Here is a 13752-nt window from a genome sequence, read left to right as displayed (position 1 = left end):
TTGTGTCAGACATTTCACAGCTCAGCACAGCGCCCTTTGCCCATCTAATACATGCAAGTAATGTTTTTCAATTGTTCTAACATTACCTTAGAAAAAAATGGATTATGTTTAGGTTACCTTGAGAGTGAGTAGATCACTTGTCAGAAAGTTACAAGTAATTTCTATTAGCTACCGAGCTGTTGACATATTCTACTTTAGTTAGCTAATTTTATTGTAGTTGGCTTAGCTAACTACATAGTTAATAAATAAATAACTGGCCCCATTCACTGCTAAAGTAATTACTTGAAACAAATTATTATTATTATAGTATTAAGACATTTAATTTTAAATCACACTTGGATGACCCATGCGTAGTAATATAAAAAGTATTTTTGTTCATAAAGTAGGAAAGAAAAAATTCAATTAATGATTTGTGGTAATTAAAAACAAGATATTTAAAGAATACTTGGCATATTCAATCATAAAATAAATTGATTTCAAAAAATAGAGCAAAGAAAAACTCAGTCAGCATGAAATAACCTGGAAAATGAATGCGGGTCATTTTTGACCCATGTTGTGCATTAGAAAGGGTGTGCATATGTTTTGCATCAAAGGGTTAAAGCTGTATGCTATACAATCATTCTGCCACAGAAAAAGAACAGTTCAAAGAAATGACTGAAAGCCCAAATATTGCCATGACATGCATGTCACTGTATGTAAACTTCTGACCACAACTGTATCTGCATGATTTGATGCATCAAGGGATCGGCTGATTAGAGAATGGCATCAAACAGTTGGTGGATGTATGGGTGTTCCGAATAAAGTGGCTGGTTGAAGCGAAAAATATCATTTTTTAAAAAAGGATGCCAATAACTGAAGGTACTGTAATCAATAATCAAACCATCAAATGGCTTCATGATAGCCTTGTTCTTTAAATTGGGTGTTTTATATCCAAGAACGGTTCCTCCATGTTCTTCTTAGATGTCCCAAAGACGGAAAAGCAGGTCATGATGTTTTGAACCTCATGACATTGTCAAAACATTTCTCTTGTTGTTTTTCCCCCTACATATGCTCCTTCAGTGTTTTGTGAACTGCTACTTCTCCTAAACTCAGAGTGCTTCCTTGTACATTTGCCTAAGTTCAAGGTGTTTACCTGGAAATTAGATGATGAGAATCTGGATTACTGGGTAATTATATCATCCATAACAAAAGGTGTTTCGGGACAAAAAATGCTTGAAGTCAAAGCTACATGAACCAAGGAATAAGTGTGCTGACAGACTGATGCAAAAATCTGTCCATACAGTGGTGCTTGAAAATTTGCGAACCCTTTAGAATTTTCTATATTTCTGCATAAATATGACTTAAAACATCATCAGATTTTCACACAAGTCCTAAAAGTAGATCAAGAGAACCCAGTTAAACAAATGAGACAAAAATATTATACTTGGTCATTTATTTATTGAGGAAAATGATCCAATATTACATATCTGTGAGTGGCAAAAGTATGTGAACCTTTGCTTTCAGTATCTGGTGTGACCCCCTTGTGCAGCAATAACTACAACTAAATGTTTCCAGTAACTGTTGACCAGTCCTGCACACTGGCTTGGAGGAATTTTAGCCCATTCCTCCATACAGAACAGCTTCAACTCTGGGATGTTGGTGGGTTTCCTCACATTAACTGTCGCTTCAGGTCCTTCCACAACATTTCCATTGGATTAAGGTCAGGACTTTGACTTGGCCATTCCAAAACATTAACTTTATTCTTCTTTAACCATTCTTTGGTAGAATGACTTGTGTGCTTAGGGTCGTTGTCTTGCTGCATGACCCACCTTCTCTTGAGATTCAGTTCATGGACAGATGTCCTGACATTTTCCTTTAGAATTCGCTGGTATAATTCAGAATTCATTGTTCCATCAATGATGGCAAGCTGTCCTGGCCCAGATGCAGCAAAACAGGCCCAAACCATGATACTACCACCACCATGTTTCACAGATGGGATAAGGTTCTTAAGCTGGAATGCAGTGTTTTCCTTTCTCCAAACATAACGCTTCTCATTTCAACCTAAAAGTTCTATTTTGGTCTCATCCATCCACAAAACATTTTTCCAATAGCCTTCTGGCTTGTCCACGTGATCTTTAGCAAATTGCAGATGAGTAGCAATGTTCTTTTTGGAGAGCAGTGGCTTTCTCCTTGCAACCCTGCCATGCACACCACTGTTGTTCAGTGTTCTCCTGATGGTGGACTCATGAACATTAACATTAGCCAATGTGAGAGAGGCCTTCAGTTGCTTAGAAGTTACCCTGGGGTCCTTTGTAACCTTGCCGACTATTACACGCCTTGCTCTTGGAGTGATCTTTGTTGGTCAACCATTCCTGGGGAGGGTAACAATGGTCTTGAATTTCCTCCATTTGTACACAATCTGTCTGACTGTGGATTGGTGGAGTCCAAACTCTTTAGAGATGGTTTTGTAACCTTTTCCAGCCTGATGAGCATCAACAACGCTTTTTCTGAGGTCCTCAGAAATCTCCTTTGTTCATGCCATGATACACTTCCACAAACATGTGTTGTGAAGATCAGACTTTGATAGATCCCTGTTCTTTAAATAAAACAGGGTATCCACTCACACCTGATTGTCATCCCATTGATTGAAAACATCTGACTCTAATTTCACCTTCAAATTAACTGCTAATCGTAGGGGTTCACATACTTTTGCCACTCACAGATATGTAATATTGGATCATTTTCCTCAATAAATAAATGACCAAGTATAATATTTTTGCCTCATTTGTTTAACTGCGTTCTCTTTATCTACTTTTAGGACTTGTGTGAAAATCTGATGATGTTTTAGGTCATATTTATGCAGAAACATAGAAAATTCTAAGGGGTTCACAAACTTTCAAGCACCACTGTACATGTATTATATCACTGTATCCAATGGAGAACGAGCGTTGAATGTGGTTTATGATATTGCATGGTCGTCAAGACAAAATCGGAGACGTAAAACTTCCACGCTAGCGAGTGAGTGACTGTGACAATTTGTAAACAAACATGGCTGCCAGGTTTGCTTCATTAAATACAGAAGATTTTGAGATAATTTTGAAAGAGAAAGATGTGTTGAACACCTGAAAGGAAGGTATAATAATAATCATAATAATATTGGCTGGATTATTTCATGGTATATCAGATATATTCCATTCAGCTACTCGTCTTCGACTCGTTCAGTATCATGCTAGCTGAATGGAATATATCTGATAGACCACTCAACGCCAGCCAATATTATTTAAATGTGTCACTCAGATCCATGATGTATTTTGTATGAAAAATGCGAGTTTTTCAACACTAGAAGATAAACTTCATATCTTCAAGCCAACATGTGATTTTCTTTTTATTATACTGACACATTCACAAACAAAAAGTCCCCAAATTTATCAAAACAATTCATCGATTTCCTCACGAGTGACATATAGAGATTTATGTCACAGTTTTGGTTCTCCATGTCCCGGATGGAGCTCGGATGAAAAATACGAGTGGCGTATTTCCCAGTAAAACACTCGTGTCTATGTAATATCATTTCGTATATAATAGTATATACGGTGGTCGTCCACAGGCAATGTCTTGGATTTATCTGGTTTAAGATCAAAAACTGTTAATGATGTGATTAGATGTAGGAATTTCATGTTCATTTTAATGACAATTAATGTTATTAAGTAATGATGTTGATCTCATTTTGTGTCTGCCTGAAAAAACCTAATGCCCATCTGTCAATTTGTGTCCAGTGCCAGGTCTGGCTGGCTGGTGTGTGGGAACTGGCAGATGACCAAATCACTCATTTTCATTAGTCTGCATTAATGCCCATGATTAGCCAACTACTCCTACAGTACTTTGGGATTGAATTATGTTAGCTAGCACTTTTTGAAAAATGAATTTGGTTTTCCCGCAATGAAAACCTAAAAAAAACCCAACAAAAAACAGCATTTCATTGCACTGTGCTACGAGGACATTTTTAGATTGTATTACAAATGTCCATTTCTGTCTGGATTCAGCTTGCATAATTTATAAAGTCATTCCTAAAACTGGAACTATGTGATACTCCTAATATTAAACAGGCCCTTCTGTTTATACTGTATCTGACCCCCAGCTCATTCAGCATGCAGCATAAAAAGAAATATGAAGTGCTAAGTGGCTCACCGCTCTGGTGACAGAGAGGAAACGGTCGTAGCTGATGAGGACGATGTTGAAGACGGAAGCGGTGCAGAGGAGGTAGTCCATCACCAACCAGAGCTTACACAGCCCTCGGCCCAGCATCCATTTGCCTGTCAAGATGTAGGGCAAATACACAGGAATACAAAAGGCCCCTGTGGAAAACAGCAAACAAATCAAACTTCAGCGAGACTAGGAGTCATTAATTTCCATCCGAGTCTCTGTCCAGAACTGATTTTCCTGCATACATCACAGACACAGAATTTAATTGAGCAGAGTTGTGGTTCCCAAGATGAGAAATACTTCGCGAGCCTAATCTTAGCAAGTGTTTCCTGAACCCCTTCTTTAAAAAAAAAACTAAACTAAAATAGTCTGTAAAGTTGTTTGAGTAAACTGATGCGTTCATTATTTACTAAGTACTTCTGTACTTGAAATTTGTGTGTAGTGTGTATAATACTAGATTAGTTTTAGCATCACCTCACGTCATACATACATCTCTGAATTCCTGATAAACCACGTTCTATATTGTGTCCTAAGATCATCTAGTGTTCTTCATATCCACATAACAAGCTACAAAACAAGGTAAACCAGACTTCTGCTTTTATACAAATATCTGGAATCCATCATGAATATGCTCAAACAATGCTTTTCAGTAAATATCCATAAAAACATTTTGTTTCATTTTCCAGGTGACGACCTCATGAAGCTAGTTAAGATAATGCCAATAGTGTGTAAAGTGTCATCAAGGTAAACACTGGCTATGCTGAAGAATCTAAAATACGAAACATAGTTTGTTTTTTAACACTTTTTTTGTTTACCACATAATTCCGTATACGTTCCAGACGTTATTTTATAGTTTTGATGTGAATGAATGAATAAATGAATGAATGAATTTATTTTTATTTTGAACATGTATAAAAAAATGTATGTAACTATTTGGACATACAAAAGAAAGAAAATGAGAAATTAAAAAATAAATAAAATAACATAAAGAGCTAAGACATTACAAAACACCGCACATTGTTTGAAAAAGGAGTGGGAAGAAGTACAATACTTTTTTTAATTTCCCACCCCTTTTTAACTACTCCGAAATCCAAACTACATTAATACACCTATAAAAATATATACCATATATACACTTCATGAATATCTATATAAATATATAATTACAAAATATATACTATATACCATATATACACTTCATAAATATCTATATAAATATATAATTACAAATATATATATATTAGTGCTGTCAAGCGATTAAAATATTTAATCGCGATTAATGTCGCAACTCTCATAGTTAACTTGCGATTAATCGCAATTTAATCACACATTTTTGTCACATGAAAAACCATTGTATTCTCTTATCAGCATAAAAAAGTGAATGGGCTTGCTTTGTACCAATGTTTTTTTTTTATTGCAGAGCATAACACGTCTTGTCACAGCCACTGCAAAGTTGGGCTGGAGCCGCCGATGGGAAAATGAAACCTAAGCCGAGCACCATGGCTCTTCGTCCCGAGGTGTGGGGCTAGCGCGCCATGCCCGCGCTGGTTCTTTGGGGGGAGGGCAGAGGACTCTGGCTGTGCGGGCGTGGCATTACAGTCTAGCTGCTATCATTTTTCTAAGCAAAGTCTCTGTTCCAAGTATCTGGCAGTTTCAAAAGCTTATGAAAAACCTACATCATGTCACACAGCGTTAATCTCGCGATAAAAAAATTATCGCCGTTAAAATTGAGTCAAGTTAACGCGATAATAATGCGACATTTTTGACAGCACTAATATATATATATATATATATATATATATATATATACACACACACACACACTATATAACATATATACACTTCATAAATATCTATATAAATAGATCATTACAAAAATAAATATCTACTACATACCTATCCCTATAAATATGAATATATAAACTCATCTCATCTCATCTCATTATCTCTAGCCGCTTTATCCTTCTACAGGGTCGCAGGCAAGCTGGAGCCTATCCCAGCTGACTACGGGCGAAAGGCGGGGTACACCCTGGACAAGTCGCCAGGTCATCACAGGGCTGACACATAGACACAGACAACCATTCACACTCACATTCACACCTACGCTCAATTTAGAGTCACCAGTTAACCTAACCTGCATGTCTTTGGACTGTGGGGGAAACCGGAGCACCCGGAGGAAACCCACGCGGACACGGGGAGAACATGCAAACTCCGCACAGAAAGGCCCTCGCCGGCCACGGGGCTCGAACCCGGACCTTCTTGCTGTGAGGCGACAGCGCTAACCACTACACCACCGTGCCGCCTTCCATGTACTTGTTTAAAAATATTTTTTGTACCTTTTTTTAAACAGATTTATATTTGCACTTTGTTTTATTTCTGTCTCCAGTCTGTTCCATAAAGTCACCCCACAGCTCGATACGCACATGTTTTTCATATTTGTTCGAACCTTTGATTTTTTAAAATTTAGGTCTCCCCTTAGATTATATCCCCCCTCTCTCTCACTAAACATTCCTTGTATATTTTTTGGCAATAGATTATTTCTCGCTTTGTACATTATTTGTGCTGTTCTGAATTTGACCAGATCCATAAATTTCAACATGTGTGATTTTATGAATAGTGAGTTTGTGTGATCTCTGTATCCTGTTTTGTTTATTGTCCTTATTGCTCTTTTCTGTATTGTACATATCGGCTGCAGAGTGGTTTTGTAGGTGTTTCCCCAGACTTCCTGATGTCTTCAGTATTGTTCTACAAAATACAGCCCATCAATGAGTGAGTATGGGGTGTACAAATTTTTACACAGGCACTGTACCGTATATAGCACGTTTTTAAATATTGTTAAAGCACTTTGCATTTTAACAGATGCATCAATCTCACGCATGATAAATCCCTCAGTGTGTGCTGGTAATGTAGGGGATTAGAGCTGCAGCAGGTACAGGGTTATGGTTAAGTCTGAAGTGTCTGCACGCATTTAAATGCTGAATTAGTCCATAAGGGCAATGGTTTCAATCCTAACTGCTTTGAGCACACATTACACTTTCCAAACAAGTGGTTTAGTTGCACTGCTTTGCATGCGTGAGCTTCAGACATCTGTTTCTACATCTGTTTTTAGACCCGAATTCGTTAATATGTTAATACTGTATTACGCCTGATGGATGAATCAGAACAGTCTAACTTGACTGAGGTTAATCCAAGTTAAAGCTTAATCAGCATTTTAATGTGAAGATATAAATAGAAGCACAATTAACATGTAAGCCTTTGAATAGGATTACATTCACAGTCACAGAGGTAACACTTTTACTCTGTTCTGATGTTTGATGAGGAAATTAACTGACACTTTTTACCTGTAACTGCAGAAGTTTATCCATTGTGCCGATGCTACTGATTGGAGAACTGCATAAATGAGTGTATAATTAACATTTATTCCATGAAATCAAGTCGTACATGAGCTGATCGCCTGTGAGGCGCATAGCACCGAGTTGCCTATAAGCCACGTATGACGAGATTGAGTGGAAGGATTGTGAGAAACAGAGCATTTTTATTGTTTTTTTTTTCAAATTCGATAAATAAAAGCTTTATAGAAAACGTGCGACAGAATAATTTCTGCTTAGAATGTAAACAAACCGGCAAAATGACAGTAGTAATTTGTGAAATAATGATAATACTTTCATTCCATTTTTTTTTTTTGTAGTTTTGTTTTCTGGGCGGCACGGTGGTGTAGTGGTTAGCGCTGTCGCCTCACAGCAAGAAGGTCCGGGTTCGAGCCCCGTGGCCGGCGAGGGTCTTTCTGTGCGGAGTTTGCATGTTCTCCCCGTGTCCGCGTGGGTTTCCTCCGGGTGCTCCGGTTTCCCCCACAGTCCAAAGACATGCAGGTTAGGTTAACTGGTGACTCTAAATTGACCGTAGGTGTGAATGTGAGTGTGAATGGTTGTCTGTGTCTATGTGTCAGCCCTGTGATGACCTGGCGACTTGTCCAGGGTGTACCCCGCCTTTCGCCCGTAGTCAGCTGGGATAGGCTCCAGCTTGCCTGCGACCCTGTAGAACAGGATAAAGCGGCTAGAGATAATGAGATGAGATAATGAGTTTTGTTTTCTAGTAGAGGGTTTTTTTTATTTCGTCCTCGGTTGGTTCAGCAACACAGTCCACCATTTTGTTTTTCTCTACTCACGGTATATGAGCTGATATCCTAGTAGTAGAGTAGCCAATCAGAGCATGTGATTGCTCAGTGAATGTGGATAGAATAATGTATGATAGTATGATAGCAGGAATATATATATGACTTCACTGTAGGCAAAAGTAACACAGCTCTAATGCAGCAAAAACACACAAAAACACGTCTAAAATGTGAAAGAGCTGTTGTGTGACTGACTGTACAAAGAGATTTAGCAAGAAATCCAAGCTCTCTTTTTACAGACTCCTGAAAGCTAAAGAGAAGCAGATGGAGGGAGTACAAATGTTCATAAGGCCTATTTTTATTAACGTTTTCATTTTTCATAAAAGGAATATTTTAGTTAATAGGCTTTATATTTGACTCCAACCATTAAAAATGTGGGTAAATAATTATTGTTGGTTGTTAAGAAAATGAAACAAAAAGTTGTCCTTTTTTTATTTAACAAAAGGAATATTTAAGTTGATAAAGAATAGGAAAATAAATGTTACTTTTTTTTGGTAATTAATTTTTTTCTTTTTTTTCAAAAACGTGGGGAAAATCGAATCGTGTAATCAGTATCCTGAATCGAACTGAATCCTAAACTGGGTGAATCATTACATGCCTAGGTTATATTACTACTACTACTACTACTACTACTACTAATAATAATAATAGGCCTGTTAGACATATTCACTAATTTCATCCTTGAATTTGTCTTGTTCGATAAGCATATAATCTTGGTTATTTCAAACATTTTTTTCTCCAAAAACTTGCCAGTATTCATAATACTTCCATTTGCTCAGGTATCTTTTTTTTTTTTTTTTTTTTGCAGTGCAGAGTACAACGTTTCCTATCAGGCAAATAAGCAAATTTTGTCCTGAAAATGGGGTTATTACAACACACAAGCAGCTGTAAATGATATCGTGAAGGTATGCGAGTCCTGATTGTGCAACCGGTCTGTTTTCCATTTCACACAACCCCCCTGTGAGGAGCATCGCTCAATATCACTGTGCTTTTAAGAAACTTAGATATTTCATTTGACTCTGCTCAGAATGTCTGACCTTTAGCAGTTACAGTAAAGGTCAGACTGTCTGAAGGTCCATGTAGTATCAATCCTCATGCTGTCTGCCTACAGGCAACAGCAAAACATTCTATTTACACTCCCTGAGCACTTTATTTTGAACACCTGTACACCTACACATTCCATTCATGCGATTATCTAATGCAGATACGAGCCAGCAATGCTTCGGGTTCAGTTTTTCGCATCAACCATCGGAATGGGGAACAAATGTCATCTCCGTGATTTTGACCATGACATGATTGTTAGTGCTAGATGGGCTGGTTTGACTATTTCTATAAGAGTTAATCTTTTGCAATTTTCACACACACCAGTCTTGAGAGGGGGAAAAAAAAGTGCAGTGGTTAGCACTGTCGCCTCACAGCAAGAAGATTCTGGGTTCGAGCCCAGTGGCTGATGGGGAGCCTTTCTGTGTGGAGTTTGCATGTTCTCCCCGTGTCCTCCGGGTGCTTTGATTTCCCCCACAGTCCAAAGACATGCACTTAGGGTAACTGGCTACTCTAAATTGTCTGTGTGTGTGAGAATGACTGAGAGGAGAAAACCTCTATAATAATGCAGTAGAAGGTAGTAGTACTGTAATGTTCCCCAGAAGATCTGATGGACATCACAGTTGGACCTGCCATCAGGCAGAACACTAAAGAAGAAGACGCAAATGTACGGTCAGATTTTGGCACCAACTGCATAAATCCATGGATCAACCTGCCTTGTGTCAACAGTCCAGACTGGTGGAGGTAGTGTAATGGTGTGGGGATTACCCGTTAAAACCAATCAATCATCACTTGAATACCACAGCCTATTTACGGATGGGCGCTGTGTGAGACAGCTGCCTCTCCAGTAGCTCTGTAGTTTTTAGCTCTTTAAACCTCTTTTTTCCACCTTTTTTTTTACTTTTCTGCTCTTCTTACGAAGACATAGTGTGTTTTACTCTATAACATGGATATATTTAACTTTAACATGCAACCAGGAGTCAGTTTTCTCACTTATTCGAGAGAGGAGCTGCTGGCCCTGAAAACAATGGGACGAGCCAGGATATGACACCCCATCCCGGCCGAGCTGAGGAGGAAACCCAGGGGCTGCAAGGCTGGAGCTAAGCTAAAGGCTAGGCTAGCGGACAACCGGCGGTGCTACAAACCATCCATTCCCTCCGTTATCATGGGGAATGTGAACTCACTGCCGAATAAAGTCGACAAGCTTTCTGCTCTGAAACAACCAGTGGATTTACCGGGACAGCAGCTTATTTATCTTTACGGAGACATGGCTAACACACCTTGTACCGGATGCTAACATGGACCTGCGGGGATTCACTGCTGTGAGAGCCGACAGAGACACTAACACATGCGGGAAAAGCAAAGGTGGGGGACTCATCATTTATGTGAACAACCGCTGGTGTAACCCGGGGCATATCTCCGTAAAGACAGTTTTATGTTGCCCGGACTTGGAGCTGCTAGCCGTTAGCCTGCGGCCATATTATCAGCCGAGGGAGTTCAGTCACGTGATCACCATCTGTGTTTACATCCCTCCAAGGGCAGATGCAGCCGCTGCATGTGAGAGGATTCACTCTGTCACAGCAAGGCTGCAGACACAGCACCCTGAGGTATTTATCATATAATTTCTGGGGACTTTAATCATGCTACTTTGGACTCTACTTTGGCTGCTTTTTACCAGGCTGTGGATTGTCCAACAAGGAACAACAGGACAATTGACTTGCTGTATGCTAATGTGAGGGATGCATACAGAGTCACACCCCTCCCCCCACTAGGGAAGTCTGACCACAACCTGGTTCTTCTACAGCCGAAGTACACCCCTCTGGTTCAAAGGCAGCCTGCAACAACTAGCTCCATCAGGAGGTGGTCCCCTGAAATGGAAGATCCCCTCAGGGACTGTTATGACATCACGGACTGGGATGTGCTGCTTAGCCCACACTGTGAGGACATAAAGGGGCTGACACACTGTCTGATGGATTACCTTAACTTCTGTGCAGATGTGGTCTACCCCGCTAAGACTGTACGGTGTTACCCTAATAACAAGCCATGGGTAACACAAGAAGTCAAAGCTGTCCTCAACAGGAAGAAGGCCGCCTTCAGGAGCAGGGATAGGGAGGCAATGAAAGCAGCACAGCAGGAGGTAAAACACTGCGTGAGGGAAGCTAAGGACAGCTACAAGAGAAAGGTAGAGCAGAAGCTGAAGGAGAACAGCATGAGGGAGGTCTGGAAAGGTGTGAAAACCATCACAGGCCACAATACAAAGACCAGAGTCATTGAGGGGACAGTGGAGAGGGCGAATGAGTTGAATGACTTTTTCAATCGGTTCAACCAGCCCACGTACCCCCCACCCTCTCCCTCACTGCAGCCATCTCTCCTTCGTCCCTCAACACACCTCCCCCCAGTCATCACAGCAGCCCCCTCCTCCCCCTCCTCAACACCGACTCCTCCATGCATTACTGCAGACCAGGTCAGAGGTCAACTGAGGAAGCTTCACCCCAGGAAAGCAGCAGGCCAGGACAAGGTGTGTCCCCGACTAATGAAGACCTGTGCTGCTGAACTGAGTGAACCACTCCAACGCATCTTCAACCTCAGCCTGCAGCTGGGGAGAGTGCCAACCCTCTGGAAGACATCATGTATCATTCCAGTTCCCAAAAAGATTTGGCCCAGCGAGCTGAACGACTTCCGACCAGTGTCACTCACTTCACATCTGATGAAGATGTTGGAGCGGCTCTTCCTCAGCCTCCTCAGACCCCAGGTACAACGTGCCCAGGACTGTCTGCAGTTTGTGTACCGGGCAGGTGTCGGTGTGGAAGACGCCATTCTCTACCTGCTACACTGAGCCCACTCGCATCTGGATAAGGGAAATGGCACAGTGAGGATCCTCTTCTTGGACTTCGAGTGCCTTCAACACCATCCAGCCCCTATTGCTTCAGGACAAACTGAACAGGATGCGAGTGGACCCCTGCCTGATCTCCAGCTACCTCACTGACAGGCTGCAGTATGTCAGGCTGAAGGACATCACGTCTGACACTGTGATTAGCAGCACCGGAGCACCCCAGAGCACGGTGCTGGCCCCTCTTCTCTTCACCCTGTACACCGCGGACTTCTGCTACAACTCGGAGATGTGTCACATTCAGAAGTTTGCCGATGACACAGCCATCATTGGGTGTATCAGTGATGACAGAGAGGAGGAGTATAGGAACCTGGTGAGGGACTTTGCTGTGTGGTGCAACAGGAACCATCTGCAGCTCAACACCTCAAAGACCAAGGAGCTGGTCATTGACTTTGGGAGGTCCAGACCAAGGTCACGACCAGTTCTGATCGAGGGAGTTGAGGTGGAGGCTGTGGATTCCTACAAGTACCTCGGGCTGTGGCTGGACAGCAAGCTGGACTGGACTTGCAACACCAAACACTTATACAGGAAGGGACAGAGCAGGCTATACTTCCTTAGGAGGCTGCAGTCCTTTAACATCTGCAGGAAACTCCTGTGGATGTTCTATCAGTCTGTGGTTGCCAGTGTCCTGTTTTACACCATGGTGTGCTGGGGGGGCAGCACATCCAAGAAGGACACATCCAGGCTGGACAAACTGATCAGGCGGGCCGGCTCTGTGGTCGGCATGAAGCTGGACTCTCTGGTGACGGTGGCAGAGAAGAGGCCTATGGACAAACTATTGAACATCATGGATGATGCCAGTCACCCTCTGCACACCGTCATCAGCAACCAGAGGAGCCTGTTCAGTGACAGAATGCTCCTTCCCAAGTGCAGGACGAACAGACTCAAAAACTCCTTTGTCCCTCACGCCATCAGACTGTATAACTCCCTTCTGGGGGGGAGGAGGGGTAACAGGAGGACAGAGGATGGGAAGGAGCAGTAGCCTAGCCTAACAATAAGCAATACCAGACAATGTGCAATATAAAGTGCAATATCTCTCCTGCTGCCACCCCCCCCTTTCCCCCCCTCCTTCCCCCTTCCCCATATCTTATTCTTTTTATATTTGTATATGTAAATAATTTATTTTCATTTATCTAGAAGTTTTCTCTATTTATTTTCTCTGTTTATCTATAATGATGCTGCTGGAATCTTAATTTCCCTGAGGGAACCTGCCCAAAGGGATCAATAAAGTTTTATCTAATCTAATCTAATCTAATCTAATCTAATCTAATCTAATCTAATCTAATCTAATTTGAGTATTGTTATTGTTGCCCATCTGTCCTACAATTTACCATTTTCTAATGGCTCATCATTGCTGTCACTGCTGAACCTGATCTGGGCTTGAACCCTGTTTGGTTGACTTGGCCAGAATTATAGTAGGGTGGCTGGTTCCTTTCTGAGCACTCACACACATTCACACCCACAGGAA

At 41.1% G+C, this 13752-nt stretch overlaps 1 protein-coding gene across 1 annotated transcript in view; it reads right to left on the bottom strand.

The window, feature by feature from the left end:
- LOC132885684 (octopamine receptor beta-2R-like) overlaps positions 1-13752 on the bottom strand; it is a 135267-nt gene that overhangs the window by 42104 nt on the left and 79411 nt on the right. The window contains exon 6 of the mRNA XM_060920318.1: positions 4168-4334. Within this exon, the coding sequence (XP_060776301.1) occupies positions 4168-4334 (167 nt within the window). The remainder of the gene's footprint in view (positions 1-4167; positions 4335-13752) is intronic.

The sequence above is a fragment of the Neoarius graeffei genome, chromosome 1, assembly GCF_027579695.1.
Source record: "Neoarius graeffei isolate fNeoGra1 chromosome 1, fNeoGra1.pri, whole genome shotgun sequence".
NCBI classification, from domain to species: Eukaryota; Metazoa; Chordata; class Actinopteri; order Siluriformes; family Ariidae; genus Neoarius; species Neoarius graeffei.
This window is presented reverse-complemented; position numbering and strand designations above follow the sequence as displayed.